Genomic DNA, 25,807 nt, shown 5'->3' on the forward strand with positions numbered 1-25,807 from the left:
AGTCCCACTCCTGACAGCAGGAGGTCTCTTGGTTCATGGGCTTACAGTTTACACACCTGCTCCACCAGGTAACTCGGGACCTCTGCTGCTCTCCAGTTAGGAGAAGTTACAGCACGTCATCGTCAGAGTCACTCTTTTTTTTTTGTTTGGTCAAAGCCAGGTCTGCTTCTCCAAACTGGAACTGTGCTGCCTGTTACCTAGCTTGTTTCATTGTGGTGCCTCTAAGCTAGAGAGGTTCGGTGTGCGTTGTTTTCCTCTGACAAAGCCCTGACATTGTTTATCGATGTGGAGCTTTTAATTTGAAGGTGGAGACCCAAAGCAGCTACACCCGACTTTGCATGTGAAGCAATCAGTTCCCCTCTTGTTTGGATGATTTGATTAATATGGTGCACACGGCAAAATGTTGTCTTGAGATATGGTGTTCTGGCTCAGCCCCAGGTGTTTGCAGAATGTGTTAAACGCTGAGTATGTTATTGATTCGTCTAAATGCAATAATTTTAAAGTTGCACTGCGTTCTTGCCATCTGGCAGCAACACAGCTGCTGCAGCCTACTCAGTCCCACAACTGAATCTGACTGTCGTGTATTCACTGCATAATCGACCCTCGCTGACCCCCGTGATGGTCCCGCTGGATGAGTCCAGGCTGAACTTCTTTCCCAGTACACCCCTGTTAGGAATCTATCACGATCAGGAAAAACAATACACAGCAAAGTCACGGTGATTCTGCCAAAAGCTGTCAAACATGTTGCTGTGCACCAATGTTTCAAACAGATTCTGGAGTCAAGCTGGACTCCGCTCTGCAGAGAACAATGTCGAATAGTTTCGAAGCAATAAAAAAGCTCCTCTCCACCAGCAGCAGTTAGAGGCACGCTGAAGTCATAGGAGCCTGGTGTGTGTAGCATGTGTGTGTGTGTGCATGCACATGAGCGCACCTGCACGCAGTCCTAAATTTGTCCAAATCAAAAGCAGCTCTGACCACAAATAGTTCCAGTGTGAGTCAACAGAGTGTTGGTTTCTACGAACAACCACCCTCTGTGGTTTCATACGCTCGTAAAATTACACATTCCTTTATAGTCTGCTGGCTCCGACCCAGAGGCAAGTGCTAAAACGCATCAAGTATATTGTCACAAGGTGAAGAGCATTACATGCACTTACAGAGGAAAACAAAAGGAATAATTAGAAGAGAGAGAGAGAGAGAGAGAGAGAGAGAGAGAGAGAGAGAGAGAGAGAGAGAGAGAGAGAGAGAGAGAGAGAGAGAGAGAGAGAGAGAGAGAGAGAGAGAGAGAGAGAGAGCTCTAATCATGTCCTGCTGTTTGAGCGCAGATCAAACTAACAAGGGCCCCAAACAACAAATAAGATTAGATGGGATAAAACTTAATTGACGCCCATGGCTACACTGAGTCACTGAGAGAGTTTTATGACACAAAGAGAAAAAGTTTAATTTACAGGATTCATGTCGGAGGATGAGGTGAGGACAGAAACATCCACCGCAGTGCTCCTCCATCACTGAACTCATCCTTCAGGACCACGTTTTGACCGTCAGCAGAATCAAGATGAAGCTGCTAATCGACGAAGACGGGCCGTAGAGGGAGCCAGCGGAGAGAGCCAGCAGCTTCCTCAGGGGGGCACAGCAGAGGAAGACAATCCAAGAGAAGGATTGTTTTCTTTCTCAGAGTCGTAACTCCAGATTTCATCTAAACACACAAACATGAAAAACGTTTATGTGATCCAGTTTGACTCCACGTTATCTGCAATAACAATTTGGGATATTGTGATCAGATGTGAACAGCGAAGGGAAAGAAGTCACAAAGACGATGCTGGTACCTTTATTTATTTACCCTAACCTGAGATTACTACAGCTGCTGTTTGTTCCCACGCAGGCTGTAAGCTAATTAGACATCAGATTAGAGGCATTTAAGGACTCTGTTTCATACAGGTCCTCTATGCAAGACACTATTGTCCCCCCAAACGTTATAACAACATGCAACCTGACGTCCCTTGCGGCCAAATTCCACCAGATCCGTGTCTGGTCCGTCTCCGATCCGTCATAGACCGGATCTGATAGGTTTCTGTTCTAGTCAATGTGTTAACTTCCACTGGATCCGCTCCGTCTCTGATCCAGCAGGTCGGAGCCCTCCGGATCAGAGACACAAGACTTCTATTTTTGCCGGATGCCGGAGCACGATGCATCAATCTCAACAGAGCAGATGGAGCGGGACAGGAAGTCAGGCACCAAAACAAAATGAAAACATCCGGTTAATTTTCAGAATAAAACTCTCTGTGTTATCACCAGATCGTATTTCACTTAACTACAACAACAAACCGTCATGATGAGCGGAGCCAGGCCTGGAGTCAACAGGTCAGAGGTTTTCAGAGGACCAGAAAGACAACATGGATGAGGAGAGGAGGAGGAGAATCCTTGATTTAGTGATTACCGCGGGAAAACCTCGGTCACATGACTCCAGCTGTCCGGCGGTCCCGGAGCAGGACCGCAGCGGATTGGAGACGGACCGGACATGGATCATGTCGAAGTCCCGTGTTAGACTTTACTGATAAACAAAATCCACTAACTTAAATGTCACGACTTCTAATTCTGCAGTTAATCATGTAAACACTGTCTTCTTCTGCAGAACACTACACTGTGCACGAGCTACAGGTGACACTAATCGAGCATTTGCCTGGGGAATCTGACGGCAGCAGTGTCGCGTGTATGTTAGCTTGTCACATGTTCAGACTCTGCATGCACAGCTGTCACTTCTCTGTCAGGGGCTGCATCAGAGCGACATTAGGCAGAGTTTTATCATCCTGGAAAGTGAGGAGCTGGTGACAGCATGATGTGACTCTTGTGCATGCTCACTCTGCAGTCAAATAAAAGTCATTTTACCCTCCTTAAAGAAATCTCATGCACAAAAGCCTGAAAACGAACACGCAGTGGAGTCGATGTGAGCAGCCACCTTCACGAGAAGAGGAGAGGTTGTATTTTGTAAGCAGCGTTGGCTGTGTCTGTAATCTCTTGTTCTTGTCCCTCCATAGTTATGTGCTTTACTCTCTTTCAGGCCATATGGCTCACAAATGTAAAACATGTGTGAAACAAATCTGGGTACAAATTGATTAAATGTAAAGTAATCCGCATTCAGAATGAAAACCGGAATGAGCGGGACCTAAAGTCACCGTACAGACTAATCTAAATCATCTGCGCTGGAGTAAATACAGCACACACAAGCGTGGAGCTCATGATGTTTCTGTGAGACTCCGTCAGAGGATCGTGGTTCGTTTCTCGGGGGATGTTTGTGGTGTGCGTTGTGGATTTCCCCTCATTACAGTCATGTAGCTCTGCACAGAGTTTTGATTGGTATATCGTGGTGTAACTTGATAATTACTTCCACTTTGATACAGAAACACAATATTATAATGTCATGACGTTTTCATCATTTCCTTGCTAGCAGCAATTTTCTGTAAAGATGTGATGAAACATCGTTTGAATTTGCTGGGGGGGAGGCTTCCCTGAGGATCTCTCAGTTTGAAGTGTTGGCTGAGCGCTGTTCTAATCTAATCATGCTGTTTCCAGAGTGACAGTCACTGCACTCCAAGAGGTGATGCAACTCTCCAGCGCAGCAAATTGCAGGAGTTTTCACTTTACTCTCCAATATGTTTCGGTTACGGGGATACAGTTTCGGTTTTTAGTTTGAAACGGGGTCGGGATGAGGAGGGATAAAGTGGCAGGGGCTTGCATCAGTTGGGACAAACCAGAGGAGAATATCATGGAAGAGACTCACCAGCTGGAGAGATGTGATGTTGATGATTACTGGAGATAACTTTGTGGTTTTTAAAATAAATGCATGATATTTTCCTGTTTCTCCTCGTGTCACGTTCAGACAAAAACTGAAGAAGAGGGAACACAGAGACTAAATACTGACAGGGACAATCAGACACAGGTGAGACAACGAGGCACAGGTGGAACTCATGAGGGTGCAATCAACCGGAGGGAAACACGAGGGCAGGAAGTAAATTACACCAGATACACAGGGGGCAAGAACTACAAAATAAAACAGGAAACACAAGAAAAAATAAAAGACTACAACAAACAAAAGCATCTCATGACAACTCTCTGCATATCTCTGTCTACATTTCAACCTGGACTCTTGCAACTTTATTGAATCTGTCAGCACAAATTGCAAAGTAATTTTGTTAGAAACATGACCGCAGCCACACCAGAAAAGTTGTTCTGAAGCCAGATGACGAAGACAAGTGATTCAGAAAGTCCACTGAGCCTGCTCTTATTCTTAATGTGTCAAACACAGACGCTTAAGCTTCTCCTGAATCTACATGAAACTTTCAGGAGCTCTGCAAAACTTCCCAAAGATGCTTGTTCACACGAGTACCCCGCAGTGTGAAGTCTTCCCTGTCACCAAGGGAACACACTCTAGGATTATCCTCCACCCGCTCCTCCAGATATGGTTCCTCCAGGCTCCAGAAAACCAACATGGTGGAGGCCGATGTTCCAGACTCACAGCTTCCAATAAGAAGTAAGGAGTGGGTGGTTTGCAGCCCGTGCTCCGACCGTAAGAGAAAGAACCAGAGGTGCTGAGGGTTTGATATATTTGGACGTGCTGGCAGCCGCTTCCTGTCTGCTGCTGAGTGTTTGGATTACATGTGAAATGATGTAAACAGCATGTACAGTGTGTGTAAGTGAATAGTAAACATTGTTTCAGAGGAGGGTCGCTCAAAGTTGATGTGCAGTCGTGTGCGAGTGTGTGTGCAGAGACGCGTACAGTGGGTACTTACAGCACAGACAGGATTTACAGTGTGTATCCAGCGCTGCCTCACACAACATAAATGATGTCTGGCTGCTGGTTTATTGCTCACAGAGGAGGGGGGGGGTTAGCTTCTGTGGTACCAGTCTGTTGGAGCTGCAGCCTTAAACTGGTTGGTTCTAAGATCTCATGATACAGTTTATTAATAACATGGAACAAAAAGGTGAATGGAAACTTCAGTCATGAGATGCAGAATCAATTTGCATTCTGCATTGTGTTTCTGACTCTCATCAAAAGCTTGATTAAAAAACCTTCATGTCTGCAGTCAAGTGAACTTCAAATCTCTGACTGTGAGGGTTTATATAGTCACTGCCTGATGCAAATATATACAGCACTGTTAACTGTTGTCCTGTTGTGTCTGCATGTGTCTTCTTTAACATTTCCTTATTGCTGCTTCCTGATTGTCTTGCCCCATGTATTTTATGTCCATGGACACTTTCTCAAAGACTGTCATATTATGTTATGTGTTTTGGTTTCTCCTCTAACTTCTCACTTTGATTTTATTTTACTCAATTGTATCTTTGTTTAATCTTGATCTTTTTAGGGAGCCTTTTTAACAACTGGCAAGGGACTACGGATGTAAACTAGCCTTTTGGCTAACTCTGGCATATTTACAGAAGTGTTAATTAAAGGCACTATGAGGAGTTTTTAAGTGGTTGGGAAACAGACTGGAACTGATACTGATGCCTCTTTATGACCTTCAAAAGCAAACAAGACCATCCACAACAACACTGATAGCTTCTCTGTTGTCATTTTTTAATGCCTGACACCGCTCTGAGGGGGTAGGTGTCAGACCAGATGATTGACATCTCGCTTTAGAAACACCCCGTTATGTCTATTTTCATGGCAAATTATCACACCGTGTGATACATTTGTATGTTAAACACAACAGGATGAGGTTATTGTCTGAAGATACAAATTTTGCATGTACAGGATAAGAGATACGAGGTATCATGTTGTCCACAAGGGGGCGCCAGAATCGATACAAACCAAAAGTTCCTCACAGCAGCTTTAATATGCATGGTCCTTTTAAATAATAAATAATAATAAAGTTGTTTATAGTAAGTTGTTTATTTATCACTTAAAAAAACTACAGTTTAAAAGTATTGATGTACAAGCGGAAGCATCCATAAGAATACCAACTCAAAAGAGTTAAAATAACAAAATAATAATATTTTAGTGGCAACTTTTGGCAAAAACCTTCTTGGCCACTTCTGCAGGACGTGATATTTCTGACACGTGTGTTATAAAACAGGTTTTAAATGAAATGGATGCCGTATAAAATTAAACAAACTGAGAATTTATTAAAAAAAAATATTGACAAACAAAAATAACTTCACTAGCAAGGACCACGCCACACAAGGATATAAGTTGAACATTTAATGAATTAGTTGTGCATAGTGTGCCCAGCAGAAGGAGACTCAGGATGGGGGTTCTGTCTCAGTGTTATCCCGCTGGAGCTGATCTTGACCCTTGTACCTTGAAGTGGACAAGGGCGTAGAAGAAGCGAGCACAAGTTGAGTAGGAGAGGATAAGGAAAAAGGTTAAGTGCAGTAGAGTAAGGTGAGGGAGGGTGGGTTGAAGAATCACAAACAAGCAGTTGGAGTAGGCTGGCTACGTTTAAGTAGGCTTGTCAGGTGATTGAGGGCGTGGTTTAGGCGTAGTCCTGCTCCTGAATTTAAGTTAACACCTTGACTTAATTTCTCTCTTGCTATTAACTTATAGGGCTGCACGGTGGTGCAGTGGGTAGCGCTGTTGCCTCACAGCAAGAAGGATCCTGGTTCAAATCCCCAGCCGGGCGGGTGCCTCTCTGTGTGGCGTTTGCATGTTCTCCCCGAGCATGCGTGGGTTCTCTCCGGGTTCTCCGGCTTCCTCTCACAATCCAAAAACATGCTCAGGTTGATTGATCACTCTAAATTGCCTGTAGGTGTGAGTGTGTGCATGGATGGTTGTCTGTCTCTCTGTGTTGGCCCTGTGATAGGTTGGCGACCTGTCCAGGGTGTACCCTGCCTTCCGCCCGAAGCCAGCTGGGATAGGCTCCAGCCCCCCGTGACCCCTAACGGGATAAGCGGTCAAGATAATGGATGGATATTAACTTACATTTCCACAAAAGCGACAAAACTATATAAAAAAAACAAAGCTACGGTTAGAAAAAAATTATTATTTAAAAGGACCATGCATATTAATTAACACTTCTGTAAATATGCCAGAGTTAGCCAAAAGGCTAGTTTACATCCGTAGTCCCTTGCCAGATGTTAAAAAGGCTCCCTAAAGAGATCAAGATTAAACAAAGATAAATCAGAATAAGAAGGTAGAGGAGAAACGAAAACACAAACAAAAAAACAAACAAACAACCAAAAAAAAGAAGAAAAGAAAAGCACAAATAGCACCTTACAATTAGAAATGAATAAAAGCTACATAAGGACATGATATGACAATTTTTGAGAAAGTGTCCATGGGCATAAAATACATGGAGCAAGACAATCAGGAAGCAGCAATAAGGAAATGTTAAAGAAGACACATGCAGACACAACAGGACAACAGTTAACAGTGCTGTATATATTTGCATCAGGCAGTGACTACCAATCATTAAACTAGCTGCATGCAATTCAAATGAGGCAACGTATAGACTGAGCGACAGATGAGCACAACAAATAGACAACACAAGCAAGCAACAGTATGTTGAAAAACACATATATATCATATATATTATTATATTGCTCCTTGTTCTGCTCAGAACAAGGTACGGTATGGTAGAATAAAATAAAAGATTCCATATGATATATGTTATGATGAGTTAAGGTACGATATATGCTGCAACAAGATACCGAAAGATAAAAGAAGATGTGATGAGATATTTAATAATAAAATACATTATGATGAGATCAGATTGGAAAAGAAGTTAGGATAATAAATGAGAATATAATATGACTCGATGTGATAGCAATAGCAATTTTATTTATAAAGCACATTTCATTACACGTAAGTTCAATGTGCTTTACATGGGGAATTAAAAAGACATTTTTCCAAATAGAATAAATAAAAACAGAAAAACAATAGATACCCTGAACATACATCAGACACAGCAATCAAACAAACAGCAGTTGTTGCTGCACATGCATCCAGTCACATCAGTCGTCATATCATTCATACGCTTGTGAAAATAAATATGTTTTCAGTTTTTTTTTAAAGTGGAGGTAGTTGTGATGGACCTAAGGTCAGCAGGCAGTTTGTTCCAAAAAGATGGACCACAGTAATTAAAGGCCCCTTCACCGGACCTAGATTTCAACCTGGGTACATTTAAAAAACCTCCACCTGCTGACCTAAGGATCCTTGTCGGGTTATACACTGTGAGCAAGTCAGAGATGTACTGGGGAGCTGAACCGTTGATTGCTTTATGGACTGATAATAGGATTTTGAAATGGATTCTGTGATCATACTTAAATGATCCACAGAAGAGGACTTCAGTTGTTGCAGCATCACAAGAATAAACTATGATATAAAGTTTATGTTGAAGTTTAAAAAGTGTATTTGTGTTTCTTTATATCTGCAGAAAATGATCAGACATAGTTTGATTTCATGCTTTTGATTTATTCAGTGCTGTTGTTAATAATAAAACTTCTGGATCAACTTTAACGTCGTCTTTAAACTTCATCAAGCTGCTTTTTATCACAAGTTGTGTTTTTACATGAGCTGCTGGTTTCTATTTACAAGTTTATGTTTCATAAGAAGGGTCGCTGACACCAAGAACATAAAAACTAACACGAGAGTTTAGAGATGCTTTGACAGGCTGTGTCAGAGCCTCTGAGGAGGACGGCTGTCCAGCAGAGGGCAGGTTTCGTTCACTCTAACTGGTTTTCCTCCTCCGTGGGTTCGTGCAGTCTGCAGCTCAGAGATCCTCATGGTGTCACCCTGCAGGACTCGGAGTGTAAACGTTCCCTTGACCTCTGACACTGACCACACCGTCCATCAGATCTACAGACGCTGAGTCATTCATGTGTTTCCAGACAAAGATGATTTTATCCTGCTCCTGTATCAAACACTGCAGATCATAAAGCTGCCTCATTGTTTTTATTATTGATGTGGTTCTTTGTGATCATGCTCTCAGTTGAGGATGTGACAAAACATCAGCATGCTTTCTGCAGGATCATCAAACACCTTTTTTTGCTCCCCACGTTACCTGGAATCTAAAAGAAGAGGTCAACCAGCTGAAGTTATGCAGCCAGCTTTGATATGGAATCTTAAATACATATCCAAACCTTTATTATTGTGACTCAGGTCCATCCCATGGGTGCACTTTAATAACTCAACTTTTTATCTAATTTGTCAGGACTTTGTCCAAAGAGTTTGTTCCTCCTGTGAGGGATTATGGGTAAAAACAAACCTGTGTAGCTACATCTATCATGCTTGCATGATGGTGACGTGTTTGAGTCATTTCCTCTGGATGTGTTGCATAAAATAAAATCACAACAGATGAATATATCAGTGTTTGTTGTAAGAGATACCAAAAGTAGTTTCTTGAAGTTTGCAGGATGAGTGTCGAAGCCTCCATTATCTTATTTTCTGAGATGCGAGTAACGTGATTGAATTAAACACATAAAGGTTAAAAATATAGCTGAACTTCCACCTCAGGGATCAATCAGTTTCTTTAATTTATGACAATAAATAAAGAGAAACCATCTCTAAAGACTCTGTGTGTCCAGGATGATGGTTCAGCAGTCCCTCTGCACTGATTTGTGAGGCCTTCAGGGTTCATTATTTAAAACATAATTACAGCACAGAGCCAAAAGCTGCAACAATTTAAGCATACTTGTTCCGAAACAGTTCCATGTAATCTGCCCACGTTATTACCAGCAGTATAAAAACTACAGGAGGGAGAATTCAGCATAAAGCAGAACTTACAGGACTGATTTTATGAGCAGGGCTGCAGTCACAAACTCTCCTCTGCCAGAAGCTGCAGCGCTCAGCATTAAAAATATTACAGCATAGTTTATTAAGCAAAACATATATATGTGCACAAACAGAGGGGAGGCTGCAGGACTGGACTCAAATTCATCTCTCACAAATGTCAGTGAGGTTGGTTATTGTTGATGTCACGATGTGTTATTTTTATTTATACTGTATGTATTGTACTATGGACGGGTTGACTGTAAAACTGAATTGCCCTTCTGGGACTAATAAAGTATTCTGAATCTGAATCTGAAATGTTTCTGTTGGTCAGAAGCTTCTTCTTCTTCTTCTTCTTCTTCTTCTGTGGATTCAGGCACAGCAAAACAAATAAATCCAAGTCCCAAATTTTAAACTTTTTAATTGGAGAGGCAAAAATAGCCATCTACCTGACTCGTAGAGACAAACTACAGGCTGGGCTTGAACTTGATGCTGTGGCTTTGTGGAAGTGCAACATAAAGGCCAGACTGAGGCTGGAGTTTTGCTTCCACAAAGCCACCAGGGACATGAGGGAGTTCCTGCAGTGGTGAGGGTTTGAGGGCATCAGGGAGAGTTGACATTTAGTGATTGTCTTGGCTCAGTGAATTGTTTGAAATACTCTTTGTTAAATGTTTGCCTGTTTAACTTTATTGTTAAATAAAGTGTTTTTCTAAAATCTAAAAATTCTTCTTCTCCTGCAAGTGTTCAAGCAGCAAAACAATGTAAGACTTAGATCAAGATTACATTTCTGCAAACTTTTCAGGATTAAATCATTTAAATATCTTTATTTGTTGACATCTTTGGTCCAATAATCTTCCACTTAAAAATTCTGAAATTCTGTGACTTTTTCTTTGTTTTTCTCAAAGTTATATTTTTTGCAAACTCCTCTCAGACCTCACAGCTTTAATCTGATGTATTTGTTAAAGCTCATATTTGCATGGACTCTTCTTTAATGCATGTGGAATCACACTGCACTGGAGTATACTATCGAGAATATTAACGTTGTTTTAATTTTAACAGAAAATTATATTTCAGTTTTTGCACGTGCAGACATTTCCTCAGGTGTATGAGAAATATGTCGTCATCACGCTCGAGTCACTGTTACCTGGTCCCTTAGATCTATGGTTTGAGCCCCTCGTGGCCGTTTATGTGGTGTGTGTGTGTGATGTCTCAATAGAACAGTTTGGAAACAGGACTCGTCAGACGAACCAAATTATAATATTTTATTTTTAGGGTTTAAAGCAATTTTACTCGTTTTGGGGGACTTTTATAACTTTTCATGCAGAAAGAATAAATATGAAACTTTCCTGATTAATCTCTCGGAGCATGCACAGAGTCCAGCGTGCGCACATGAAACACCAGCTCACGCTCCTGTTTCCTGTCCGACACTCCAGGATCATATAGCACACTGATGTTCTGCGTCCTGCTGTGTGTGTAGTGTGTCTGTGCTGTGTGTGTCTGTGTGTGTCTGTGGGCTGGCTGAGTGACGCGCCTGTATGAGTCGGACTCTGCGCTGCATTAAAGAGGCAGCGGGCAGCGGAGAGCGCACAACAGTGGAGCACAGAGAGGCGTCCCAACATCACAGCTACACCACTACCATCACCACCGACATCACACCACCACCACCACCTCCATCTCCACCACAGGGCAGCACCTCCACGCCGCCGTGCCTGCTCTGCCCAGCCTCGGCCTCTGCGCGCTCTCCCCGCGGAGGAAACATGCTGCCGCTCCGGCCGCGTCATTAACTCATCTACCCGAGAAACAAGCAGCTCAGCGGGGCTCTAACAGCCTGAACCACCGCCAGGACCCCCCGGCTGAAAGGAGCTTTTAAAAACCGTCTCTTACTGGTGAGTCTCTCTTTTTGTTTTTAGACCTTTAAAAAGAAAAAAGTGGATCTCTTCATCCGGACAGAGAGGGGGAATAAACTTCATGTCCCATCAGAGTGTCCGGAGTTTATGAAGTTAAAGCTTAAGTTACAACTCACTTTATAAAGTTCTATTTTTACATACATGCCAAATTATGTCAGCTTTAAAAAACCCTGTAGGAGCTGGAGGTTTCTCATTGTGCAACAGGTGTAGCATGTCCTTCAAGTCTTTGCGGAACTGATTTCATTTGTATTTATTGGAACATCATGATGTGGATGGAATTGAGGAATAACATAAAAGCAATACATTTAAATATGAATAAGGGAAAATAATGGGAAGTGTTTTGTTATTTATTTTTTTTACCATGAATTGATTCAGGAAAGTTCCCCTTTGCAGAGCTGCAGGAATGTAACATTTTTAAAATTTACGCACAAGAATCAAGTTGTACTTTTTTTTCCTGGTGCACAGAATATCTGTTTTTTAAAAAATGTCCCTTCAGAAGTCAGACAGATGTAAGAGCTGCATCCTGCATGCTGACTCGTTGATCCTGAACCCGTCGTTGACACTGCTTTGATGAGTCTCATCTCATCAAAGTGTTAAATAAAGGTTTACACAGAAACAGGCTGCACAATCTGAATAAACATCATCACAGGCCCGCGTAAAGAGCAGGATCACCTCCACTCTAACAGCTTTAACACCGTCTGTCTGCAAGATTCACTAATTAATGATGCTGCTCCGCTTAATGAAGACCCGGATCTGATAGAGTCCTCAAGAGGGTCCGAGAGGGAGAGGGAGGTCTGACGGGTCAACAACTCAGTGAGGATGAGGAGGCAGAGAGCACAGAGACCTAGAGACTATGTTTAAGTGAGGTGCTGTTTTAAATGATCTACAGGGACATTTAAACAAAATAACAAAGATGTGAAATCAGACTCACAGCTCCTCCTGCTCTTTTTTTATTTAAAGAAAAACAAGAGATCAGCTTGATGAGGATACAAAACTAACAATGAGCCTTGCAGAGTGTTGCATTTGAATTATTAAATATGCAACACTCTAATTTATATATTTACACCTTTATGAAAGGGTTGCAACTTTATTTTTCTGCAAGATTATTTAGAAAACAATCTCTAAATGTGAAGTCCAATGAAAAGTGGATTTAAAATGTGGCGGACTGATGGTGTAGTCATTTATCTGATGAAACTGTGGGGGAAAGTTTAGAAAAGCAAGTTTTGACATACCTACAAATATTTCAGTTATCCTCTCACTGAAGAGCTTTATTTAACAGCTGTATTTATATGAAGTTTCCAGCATTTGTTATCAGACTTTTCTTGAATGCATTTGATTTTTAGTTGAGTATCTTCTGCAGTAGTGTGAGCATTTCAACCTGTTTCAGCAGACATTAAAAAAAGGAGAGTTGTAGAGATGAGCGTCTGCATCAGGCTGCTGCTCCATATTATAAAAATAAACATGATTACAGAAAAGTAAACAAGAGGAGGTTTATTGGGAACATATGACCGACCTCAGAGTTCCTCCTGCTTTAAAAATCCAATTTAAGACTTTAAGCATGAGGTGACTTTTTCCCCTACAGTCATGCACACCTAAAAGCAGTCTCTTTGCACACTTTGTTCACTCCCAGGTGAATCCACCTGTGGAGTGTTAGCGCGTCAGATTGAGACATTTTGATAACGGAGTCGTTCTGCTGCAGGCCGAGAGAGGATGAGGGGTTTCTTATCCCACAGCTGGAGGGACTGTAGACATTAAACGTTTCAGGCCTCATGTTGGACCACACCTCTGCCCATCTGTGCAAAACCTACTGCATAAAGCCAAGGTCAAATTCTGTCAGGTAGTTTGAGGCTCCTGGTGGACGGAGAGATTTTAATCCAGTATGAAAGGAGCTGAAATGATCTAAAATATACAGATGATCGAGAGCTGAGTTTGCAGACGCACTCAGTTTGTTGATGCATGAAACAAAGACAGTTATATGTTTGCATTTTTGTCCCTGATAGTATAAAACTTTGTAAGACTTCAACTAAAGCTGCTTCTTCAAACTCATTTTAAATCAAGGTGGATTGTATCTTTGGGGGGTTAAAGAGCTCAGCAGGGGGGGCTGCGGATAAATCTGAAGGCCTCTTGTTGCATTTCTTCCCTCTGATTCTTGCCTTGTTCTTGTAACTGTCTGATCATTCCACATTTTCTCTGAGTGTAAAGATTTTAAATGAAGAAACCTGAGAAGAGAAAGATCCACAAGTCAGAGCTGACATGTGACCTGCTGGTTTAAACTGTGAAACTGTAGTTTTAGTTAAAACAAGCAGCACATGGGTTGATTAGAAATTGAGTGTAACTGCTTGAGTTCAGGTTTGAGTCGTTGTACAGTAGATTTAGTCCTTTCTGGAAACTCTCACTACTTTTTTTTTGTAAATATGAAGGTATTATGTGTCAAATAAGAGGAAGCAGCTTTCAAACTATGCATCCTGTTTTAGTTTAATTGCAGAACAGAAGTTTCACCTGGTTAAAAAAAAAGAAAGAAATCCTCACACCCCAAAAAAACCTCTGGAGACATGAACTGTGTCCTTGGTTTTTCTGGACTACTCTCTCTCTCTCGCTGTGCTCGTAGCTGTAAGAAACTCAACACCACTAATACTCGTGTCTCTGGAGTGTGTACTGCACCCAGCCTGATCATGTTTACACGGAGGTGAGAGGCCGTAGCGTCTCAGTCGTCACGTCGAGGTCGTCTGAGGCGCTGAATCTCACAGTCCCGACCCAAACGCAGGGCCACACGGCCGCGTGGGCGCAGAGGCCCCTGGTATGCAGACATCAAAGGGTTAAAGGTGAGCAGAGGCTCAGCAGCGCTGCACTTATCTCCTCTAATGACCTCCTAAGTAAAAGTCAATTACTTCTGCGTCATGATCAGAGAGGAACAGACTGCAGGGGGCTGTTCGAGCTCCGCTGCTCCTCATTACAAACACTTCACCGGAGTTCACTGGACGAGCAGCCGGCTTTAGGATCAGGGTTAGAGCATTTCAAAGTTGGAGTTAACCCTTTTATTAAAAACCTCCATCGTCTGCATACAACTGGAACATGTTTCTCTCCTCTTTGCTTTTGAAGTTAATAAACTTTGCAAAGATTTGTACCCTGAAGCCACAAAGAGCCTCTCCTGACGTGAAGTCGTTTTATTGTTTAAATAATTGTTAGATTGAGGAGGACACTCTCAGATGTGCAGGTGCTGACTTAATGAAAACCTCATCAGAGTCTTATTCTCATGAATTAATTTATAATCCAGCACATTTCTCTGAAACTTTAAATAACTCTGTTCTCTGAGGTTATGATGAGTTTTGGAGATACCAGGTTTTCCTCCAGCATAAAGAGTTCATACACAGAACATGTCCTTATAAAACCTCGTAACGCCCGCTCGTGTTTTTCCACTGACTCATTCGCTGCATTCCACATTTCTTTCACTAATTTCTTGGCTTATTTCTAAAAGTATTAGTTTACTGGTACCAAACATGAATCATCATTACTATTTTTATTGGGTTTTATTTTTAGTTTTTGTTGCCATCGATGTAAAAATAAATTCAGATGTCTAAAAAACTCAAATTCAGTTTAACAAGCATAGTTTTAAAAAAAGGTGAAGGTTTCAGCTGATGGACTGAAGGGATGTTAAAGTTTTGCATGCATGTATTTGAAGAGTTATGTTTCTTTGAAGCATGTTTGAAACTCAGGTTACAAATGAAGCTGTCAGGCTTCAAAAACTGAATTTTGCACCTTTGACTCCACTCCACAGACGATGCATTTTATGATTTGAATTTGCTCCTGAAAAATTCTGACTCCTGCTCAGTGAGCAGATTTCTTCTTAGTTGACTAAATCCATTCAGCATCACTGTGAAACCTTATTTACTCTTTAAACACGGAGATATATCCTCAAGTAGAAACTGAAACACTGATAACAGATGATGTGTCACTACTGAGAGCTCTGAGTAAGGTGGAGACATTTTAACACCATCAGCAAACAGCAGAAACTCCACAATATGAAACATGATATGGAAAAACAATGAGCCAAACTGTCACAGGTTAAAGTCCTCACCGTGCAGCAGTGTGCACCTTGGTTTATTATTAATTAATCTTTATTTATAAGCATCTTTCATACAGACAAGCAGGCAGCCTAAAAGAACAGAGAGAAAACAACAGAAATAGGTTCAATCATTTTTTTTTTAGATAAAATAAATGTAATTAATTAATAAAATAAGTAAAAATTAAAATCAATTTATTTAATGTATTTAACCTTTATTTAACCAGATGAGTCCCATTGAGATCAAGACCTCATTTACAAGGGCGACCTGGCCAAGAGGTCAGCAGCACATGTCAAAATAAATAGCACAACTCAACAACATGGAACATATATACAGACAGTAAAATTACAATTAAAGCTAAAAAAAAAGATCAGAAAAATTAAATAGATAAATAAGATGAATAAATGTTGTTTAAAAAAATTATTATAATAATGCAGTCCAGAAGAACAGAGACAGAAAACAACAGAAATAGGTTAAAAAAAAAGAGAATCATAAAAAACTTTAAAATAAAATGAATAAATGAAATAAGTAAAAATAAAAATCAATTAAAGCTAAAAAAAGATCAGAACAACACAATAAATACATAAATTAAATAAAGGAGGTAAAAATAAATTACATCCTTAAAGGTAAGACTTTAGTTTACTTTCAAAGACACTCAGAGAGCTCGCTGTTTTAATGTGAGGAGGCAGAGGGGTCAAAGTTCAGAGGCATAAAAACAGAAAGCTCTCTCTCTGTGTGTTAAACACAGGAGGAACAATTCATTCATATTATTGCATCATATTTTGCTGCATTTTGTTGACTTGTAAGCTTCCTCCTGAATGTAGAGAGAAAATAAATATTTTAATGTTGTTTGATTTGATTAAAAAAAAAAGTTTTCAGATTGCTCAATCAGAGTGTTAGAAAAACATCTCACAAGTTAAGATTGATGGTTTTGTCAGAGAGTGATGCAACGGCTTTAACAAAGCTTCTTGTTCTCAGGTTGGGTTCTTAAATTTGATGTGATACTCGTAGAGTAATGATGAGATCCCGTCTTTGTGGAGAGTGAGCACTTTCAGTCTCTCTTTGATCGGGTACATTTCCCCCCTGAGGATTATTCTGCAGCCATTACGGCCTGTTTCCTGGCTGCTGAACTGTCTACCGGTGCAGCTCAAAACGTTTTGTCATTATCGGTCATTAAGACCCCAAAATTTGTAAAAATGGGGCCCAGGTGTTACCCTTTAAGTTAAGTACACAAAACTCCACAGAGGTCCAAAACAGTGGAGCAAAAGTGGAGCATGCATTTACAGAACTGCCGCACCTGAGTGAGAGTAGACCGTGCAGCAGCTGTGAGGATTAAACGGCTCTATTGTATGAGCTGAGGAGGTGAGGGGGCGTGGCCTGTGGAAGAACACAGACTTGGAGCGGCGGCGGCTCCTGTCCATCAGCGTCTGCCTCAGACAAAGATACATTATTGTCTATTGTTATTCCTGCTTATCAAACCTGATTTAACAGCTCACAGGTATTTCTCCAGCTCAATGCTGTCATTCTCTCTCTCTGCCCTCAACAGCCCCAGGCGTGTTTCTGGGAACAGGAAACACCCACACACACACTCACACACACACACAAATACACACACACACACACACACTTTTTTTCTCTGTCAGACACATTTGTGTGTGTGTCCGTGTCCGTGTGTGTGTGTGTGGTAAAGCTGCCAATTGTTTTGTGTTCACTTTCGCTGACACATACCACACATACACACCCGTTGTCTCAGTGTCTTTGCAGGCTTGTGAGGACACTGAGTGACGGTTTGATCCCTGATCCCTGTCTCTCTCTGCTGTATTAAAGCGTATCCTCTAAAATAAGAACAAACTTAGTGTCAGAAAACTGAACCATAAAGGACCAAAACAAGACTTTTTCTTTCAGGAGGAATACATTTTTATGAAATAATGAAACTGTAAAAGTTTAAAGTCTTGCTATGAGGATGCAGTTTGCACATTAATGGGGCGTTCATTTCATACCTTATTTTTTAACATCACAGCAAACAGGAGGAGGTTCGCTTCCAAAAGTTATGTTTTTGGGCATTTTTGCCTTTATTGGATAGCAAAGATGGAGAAAGACGTGAAATGTGGGGAGTAGAGGGCGAGTGAGGACATGCAGCAAATGATAGAAGCCAGGAGTCGAACCTGCAACCGCTGCAACAAGGACTAAGGCCTCTGTACATGGGGCAAGGTTAGGTTGATGAATGGACCTTTACATCCATGCATCCTGTCTCATATCCAAAGTTTCCATCTGCAGAAGTTGCAGAAAGTAAGAATTTAAAAAACTCTCGTCATTGGATTTAGACAAACTTTCACTTGAGACTCGAGCCCCCTTTCACTCGTGCAAGGCTGTCACTGAACTGAAATATGGAGTCACAGGGTGAAATGTTGAGACATAGTGAGCTCAAAATGAGAGGAAAGCTGAAGAGAGACAGGAACTGTGTGGAGCAGAGAGGGGGGGGGGGGGGGGGGCCTGCAGCAAAAGGTTGAGGCCAGGAGTCAAACCTGGGACCATAGCAGTCAGAGAAAGTCTCACCTTGGTCCTCAAAGTGGACTCTCACAAAACACTGACAGGAGAGTGTTTCTACTGGAAAACAGATTGAAGGTGTGCCCGTTGCCAAAGCTGTAATCCATCTGAAAGCCACCAGAGAGGCTGGAAACCTTCAAACAGGGACTGGTTTTCTCACTCGTGTAGAGCTGATAACATGCCGACACTAGACTCTCTTCCCCTGTGAACAGATTTAGTGTTACCAGGGAATGACACACCAGCAAGGGACTTTTTCTGCCAGCATCGTCACCACCAAGATTCTACAGAACACATTCAACACCCCCCTGAAGTTTTGAAATCATACCAGCGTCTGCATCGTTTCCAAAAGTCTCAGTTTGAAACGCGACCGAGGAGATTTGGTTGAAGAAAGGAAAGTTACCGTTGTCCACGCGGCCTCACAGCTTTGTGTAGCGTGGATCAAACAGCAACAGCCTCTCACAATCACAGGCTCAATTATCTGATAATGAAACCCCCCTCCCTCCCTGCCCCCCTTCAGGAGCTTTATCAGCAGCTGGACTGGATGTGTAGTGGCTCCTGATAGAAGTGTGTCTGTGTGTTGTTGTGTTGCATTGATAAGGCGCTAATGTTCTTGGAGGGTGGGGGTGTGAAGTAGGTACGCTGCTGTAGTGAAATGCATATCAAAGCAGGGCAGCCACAGAGAAGCTTCCAGGTAGGTGTTACTTAGAGCCAGTGATCCACCTTGAAGATGAGTTAAAAAGTCACTTCTGGATGATGGATGAATGTGACAGTAAAATAAGGGAACAGGACACTGATTCAAAGAGTGAATCATCTTATAAAGACTTGCATTGATAAAGTGAAGTTAGAGCTCTGTGGAGGGAGATACAGCTGAAGCTTTTGCTGCTTCTTCAAGTGATAGCTGCTGTGTTTTAAATATTGGACTAACTTCGTAAACATGCATCCTTCACAGTTTGCTGCACAGTTTTTGCAAATCGTAAATCTGCTGACGTTGCATGAAAACTTACAGCTCAAGGTGGGATTCTTACGCCGCTGTAACATCTCATCTGCAACGTGTAACACCCAGCATATTGGCATAAAAGCAATGGTTGTTCTGGGCGAAACCATGCTGTGTGTATGTGCATGTCTGAGTGTGTGTACTTCCCGTGTTTCCACAACACTGAAGTGCAAAATGAAATCGTACACTGGGGCACTAATATTGCGTTGTTACAGAGCTCTGTTGCAGGTCTGTGAGTCCACAGACTAATATTAAGGGTTAGGGTTAGGCATAAACCCAGAGTGGTTAGGGTTCGAGGCGACACATTGCATGCATGCCTAAAGGTTAGGTTTAGGGACCAAGGCGTGTTAGCAGCTACTTTCTTCTTTGTGTATCACAAACAGACAGTAAGGTGTGTTTCAGCCATCGTCATGACCAAAGCGAAACAAGGGGAGTGGATTTATGAAAGAAAGCAGCAAATACAACGTAGTTTGACTCATGAACACCTCAGAGTGGTTCAAATATCTGGGGAATAGTTGTATCTTCCCTTCAGCTGCACTTCCTTGTAGGCTACAGGAATCACAGCAGAAACGTTCCTTGCAGAGATAAAAGATATAGATAACGCTTTCATGTCTGTGCATGAGGTACAGAGGTGGAGTCGTGACATGATTAGCTTAGCATAAAGACTGAAAGCATTGTTTAACAGTCTGAACCTGTTTCATAATCAAAAATTTACATCTAACAGCACTTATTATTTTAATAACCAAAAAAGAAATCATGCCAAAACGTTGTGGACAGGTAAAGATTAAGTTCCCACCCTGACTCCTTGAGCTGAAGCTTTGCAGTGAAGCACCTGGTCTGATTCAATGGCTGAACAGTGAGATGTTTGTTATCTGCTCGTTCACGCCGTGGAGAGAAGAGGAAGAAAAACAAATGATTTCTGACCAACTTTTCAAACTGAGGATTTACAGTCATCAGTGATGTTATCTGACTTTTCACGCTGCATATTTTCATCTGTTTATGTTCTCTTCCTCCATCAGGACGCCTATTGGATTTCTCTGAGCAGCCATGGGCAGCAAGACCCTGCCAGCACCGGTCCCCCTCCACCCGTCCCTCCAGCTGGCCAACTACTCCCTCCTGCAGAGCTCCACAGGCCTCCAGCTGCCGGCAGATAACTTTCACAGCATCTACAGCTTCAGCGCCCTGCATGCCATCCACCTCCACCAGTGGACCCTCGGCTACCCTCCGCTCGGCCTCCCCCGCTGCACCATCTCCAAGCTGCCTGCCCAGTTCTCCTCCATGGCCTCCATCCCCTTGTTCCCCCACCTCCTACAGCCCAGGCAGGACTCAGCAGGGCTGCTGCAGAGCTCCAAGAACAAGCCCCGCTTTGACTTCGCCAACCTGGCCACAGCAGCCACCCAGGAGGATCACCTGAAGGCTGAGGATCTGAGCATGTCGGGAGCTGCTGCGGCGGCTGCTGCAGCTCAGGCTTCATCTCACCACCCGAACGCAGCCGGCCTGGGATGCCTCCTGGACGTGACCAAACTGTCCTCACCGGAGCGCAAGTCCAGCCGAGGACGCCTGCCCTCCAAGACAAAGAAAGAGTTTGTCTGCAAGTTCTGCGGCCGCCATTTTACCAAATCCTACAACCTGCTGATCCACGAGAGGACGCACACAGACGAGAGGCCGTACACCTGTGATATCTGCCACAAAGCCTTCAGACGACAGGACCACCTCCGGGACCACAGGTGAGAACCACACCTGCCTTAATGACCTACTTAGAGAACTGAGCTGTTTGAGTAACTTCATGGAGCTGTCAATCTCACGACCAACTGAAGGTGGGGTGAGACGAGGGCAACATCCAACAAACATGTCCAACTTTTCTTTAATTAACTGCATCTCAACCTTTGTCATGGTTCCCTTCCGAAATCGAACCCAATCTTGAATCCATGCCCATCTCCGTCAGCAATCTATGCAAATATATATAAACATGGCGGTGTTGGCTGCATCCAGAAAACCGTTGGTTGTGTTGACATTCAGAGAATGTACAAAGGGCTGCATACAATGCAACATTGTCATCAGTCGAAGTAAATTTGCTTGGATGCCACTTACATGTTATGAAGGATTTTCAACAGCTACCCATTTAACAGCTTGTTTGGATCGCGAATAAGGCCCTGTGGGTTGTTCTCCAAGGAGGGGGTGGGGCTTAAATGGGTCTCATGTATTGTCCAAATAGGCCTCATCTTAAACTCAGTCAGTTCCAAACACAGGCACGGCTACCAGAGGACCCAAATATGTAGTGCACATTTACCCTCATGGTACCCTCAAGCTGGTTGGGTAGTTAGCTTTAGGTTGTAGGAGTCCAGCTTACAGGGGGGCCTCTGAAGCCCCCTGCAGAGTACTAGATGGATTAACACCAAACTTTTATTGTTTAGTGTTTTTTCATCTGGGTAAATGTTGATTTATTTTGAATATGAAGAGATCTTTGCAGATACAGAGCCGATGAACATTGAACGTGAAGGGTTGAGACTTGGTTTGCTAGCTTAAAGTTAGTTAGAGTTGTCTTTTCCAATATGGCGGCCGCCATCTTTGGGCTTCATAACGTCTCTTCAGAAACCAATGGATGACGTCAGCCAGACTGAGCCCATGTTTCACAGTCTTTTACATTTCTACGGTCAAGAGACTTTATTTGCACTTTGCCTTTGAAGCTTGTGTGACAGACGTTGCGTTTGTGTTAATTATGGCGCCCCCCTGTGGACAAAGTAACACCTTATGTATTTCCCGATTTTGTCTTGCAGTGATTTCTGGCTACAAAGATTACTGTATCTTGTTAGAATCAGTATTAATTCCAGACTCCTCACAGGAGCTTTAAGTAGGTTAGTATGAAATACATGAGCTCCACCATCAGCCCTCGGCCCATTAAAAAATGTCATTAAGTTTGTTTATGTGGGTTTAGTATGGGTGAAAATCTGCAGCGTGTGGAGTCTGAGTTAAATCAAACCACAGCGCCTCCTGTGGAGACACACTGTAGGTTCATCTGAGAGATAAACAACCAATCTAAATCAAATGTGAACCATCATTATGTACTTTATTACCCGCAAACTGAACCTGTCAAAGCCCTCTGATTGATTCTCTCCTGAGTATACTACCCCCTTGTCTCCGCGGTTGTTTACATCAGTACCAGCAGTAACCTGACGTGCAGCAGCAGGTTAATGAACCTGGATCAGAGCGAGAAGAGCCTATAGCGCAGGCGTGGCACATGGTATAAATCAAACCAATAACAATAATTTAATTTGCCAGATCTCAGTGACAGGAAGTGTGTTTACTTTGGAGGATTTCATTATCCAGAAATTCATGAAACAATTATATCAGTCAGCGTTCTTCAGGGTGTGACGGAGCGGCTGCAGAGCGAAGGGTTTTCTTTAGAAGTGATTTCTTCTTTGGTGGTTTTTCCATCAATATTTAGTTCAGTACCAGTTTTAATCCTTTTATATGAGTGGATAATAAACAATATGTTATTGAGAAATGCTTTAAAGCTTCCATAGGGTAACACTGGCAGTATTGCATTACTAAAAGATCACAATATGAGTTTGTGTTATTGTGCAACTTGGTGCAGCATCAACACCATGATGGCGCTGCATACGTCGAGTAAGGGATGTAAACAGGACTGCATGACTCAGCAACACCTGACTGAGTTTTTCTGCCTCATCACCGTCAGAGCCTGAGACATTTTCTTTTCCATCTATCCGTCCCTAAACATCGCTGTATCCCGTACCGTGTCCTGAATGAAGTCTTCATTCAGGATCACTGTGAATGGGAGAGCAGGCAGGACTGAAAAGTGCTGCTTGAGAAGTGTGTGCATGAGAAGCTCTCTCTGCGTGTTAACCTCCCATGCATCACACACTGAGACACCAATATGCAGTTGATCAATATGGATGTACAAAAGGTGGGAGCTGGAGAGGAGCGTCCTGAGCAGCAGTCTGTTCTTGAGGACTAGCAGGGCTACCACACTTCTGTGCCACCCTCAAGATGTCTCTGTCATAGCTCAGTGTTGTCTCTCATCTCCGTTTTGCAACAGTCCAAATCATCATTTGGAGAAACGTGCTGCAAAAATAGAAAAGGTGCAAATTGAAAAGTATTCTTAAAAGTCCAAATGCGACAGCTAAAATGCTCAGGAAAAAAGGAGTGTGTTTTGAAAAGTCAAAACAGCTGCTTAAACTTAAAACGTGCTGCAAATACAGAAATGATGCAAAGACAAAATCAGAGAACAGCAAAAGATAAACGCTGCAAATCCAAACTGAACGGAAGTACTCCAGGCTTGTAGGGGGAGCTATGTGAATCAGCTGTATCACTGAAGGGACGGAGTGTCGCTGCGGCACGATGATATGTTTTTACATTTGCAATGCATTTCAGCTGCGTTTGTTTTGGACTTTTGCATGTGTTTGTGAATTTACAGCACATATCTCCTAGAGCAGAGGTTACCAAACTTTTCACCCCGTGACCCCCAAAATACCGGTGCCAAAGACTTGCGACCCCCACTGTCCCTCAAAGTGATTTAATGTGGCTTCATTTAGCTGGTCTGCAGAAATTAGCCTACCTATATGAGCATGCAGCTGTGTTTCTGCTGCAACACAAGTCCTTCATAGCAATGATCTGCTGTTCAGAAATAACAGACTGTTGGTATGCATTATTGACCAATCAGAAGAGAGTATTTAACACAAAATAATGACCACATCCAGGTAGAGGTAGACAAACATCTCGTGTTTTGAAGATTGTTCTTGTCACCGGAGTGCTGGCTCAGAGGAAAGTGATGAAGCAGCTGTTTCTGGTTTCTCTCTGTGATGCTGTCAGACACTCAGATTAACAATCTGCGCCTGTCAGCAGAAACATTAGTGGACATACTTTGATTGGGTCAATTTGCCCCAAAGGAGGATGTTGCTGCCATTACAGCCTGTTATGCAGATGCTGGCTCAATCAATCTGCTGGAGTCAGCCCAGAGGTTTCTGAACTCATCATTCATGTAACTAATAAATGGATCCCAGGTTCATCCTGTTAGCTGACAGATCTCTGGGATTTAAAACGTTGTGTTTGTGCCTTAAATAGAGCAAACATTGGCTTCATGTAGGAAACATCATATGGTTTGCTTTTGAAAAAAGGGCCTTGATGTTTAATTTTGAGGACATGACACACGTTATCTATCGGTATGGAGGATTATGTTCTTAAATCTGACTTGATTCTTCCTGAATCCTCACCAGCTGCTCTGTTGTGTTTCCCCTGCAGGTACATCCACTCCAAAGAAAAGCCCTTCAAATGTCAGGAGTGTGGGAAGGGCTTCTGTCAGTCCAGGACTCTGGCCGTCCACAAAACATTACACATGCAGGTCAAGGAACTGAAGCCGGCCAAGATCAAGTGATTCACTGAGCCAGCAGGGACGGGACAGGGACACTGGAAAAACACGACCAAAGACAATAAAAGAACAACCAAAGACTTTTTCATCTCAGAGCCCTCCGCAGCGATGGGAATACTTCTCAAGGATGAAATGTTTCAGCAGCCAGATCCTAAAGAAACACCACAGAAACAAGCCTTAGTGGAGGAGTGTATGCGTAGTTATCAAAGCCTGATTTGGCAGAGGACCCAGTGGACGTGTGGAATGTGAAACGGACCTAAAAACCTCTGAGTGGCTGCTCGGGGAAAACTCCGGAGCTTCAATCCAAAGACTTTTTATGAGGGACACGACTCTTATGCAATTTTTTAAAACAAAAGCTGAGAATGATCAAAGCCATGTTAACATAGACACGTTTTCAGTATCACATTCCAATGTTATTTTTGTACAGAAACATTATATCAGAACTGTATTTTTGCACTTTAACCTGATTATTGATTATTTACATGTATCACTGGATTTCTTAAACATATTTTCAGAATGAATAATCATTTCTAAATAAAATATTTTACTGTAACTGCTCTGTTGGGTGCATGACTCTGTCTGAGGAAGGTTCTGCTGTGTGAGGGACGAGATTCAGGGAGAGCTTTGGTATCAGCTGTAATTCAGGGCCTGCAAACTTTCCTTTCAGATAGTTTTGATTTATCATCATTTTTATTTTGCTAATGCAAATTATAAAAAATAAACTATAGTTAAAAAAAGATTAACAAGAAGAAAGAACAGTCAACAAATTCCCACATGATTCGCACTCCTAGAGCTCCAAATATAGAAAGGTAACATTTATAAGGCAAAATTGAGATAAAATCAAACTATAAGCAAATATTTCCAACAAAAAGCATCAGTTTCTATGAGTGTTTTTTCTGTTTTTAGCTGCTGCTGTTCAAAACAAGACGATGTAAATAAATTATACAGAGATGAATGGAACAGGGTATATTGGGACGCAATTGCAGATCAAGGGGTTCTTAAAGTTATCCTGAAATAATAACCGACAAAAACCACAAGCGATAAGAAGGGGAGAAGGAAAAGACCAAATAATATCTAGCTAAAACAAACAGAGCTCAGAAAAAGAGGAACTACTTTTCTTTAAAGGAACTGGAGATCAAATTATAGCACGCTGAAGCCAAATGTGGTGCTTATGCAGAGACACTACACTGAAAACACAAGGAGCGACCTCTC

The 25,807-nt window shown here is 42.2% G+C and overlaps 1 protein-coding gene across 1 annotated transcript; it reads left to right on the forward strand.

Annotated features, from left to right (window-relative positions):
- The first annotated feature begins 11,036 nt into the window (after positions 1-11,036).
- osr1 (odd-skipped related transcription factor 1) lies at positions 11,037-25,148 on the forward strand. Its single transcript, XM_034674357.1, has 3 exons — positions 11,037-11,586; positions 20,229-20,936; positions 24,469-25,148. The coding sequence occupies exons 2-3, from the start codon at positions 20,257-20,259 to the stop codon at positions 24,599-24,601; spliced, it is 813 nt and encodes a 270-aa protein (XP_034530248.1). The 5' UTR covers positions 11,037-11,586; positions 20,229-20,256; the 3' UTR covers positions 24,602-25,148.
- Positions 25,149-25,807: the final 659 nt, after the last annotated feature.

The sequence above is a fragment of the Notolabrus celidotus genome, chromosome 22 (genome assembly GCF_009762535.1).
Source record: "Notolabrus celidotus isolate fNotCel1 chromosome 22, fNotCel1.pri, whole genome shotgun sequence".
Taxonomy (NCBI): Eukaryota; Metazoa; Chordata; class Actinopteri; order Labriformes; family Labridae; genus Notolabrus; species Notolabrus celidotus.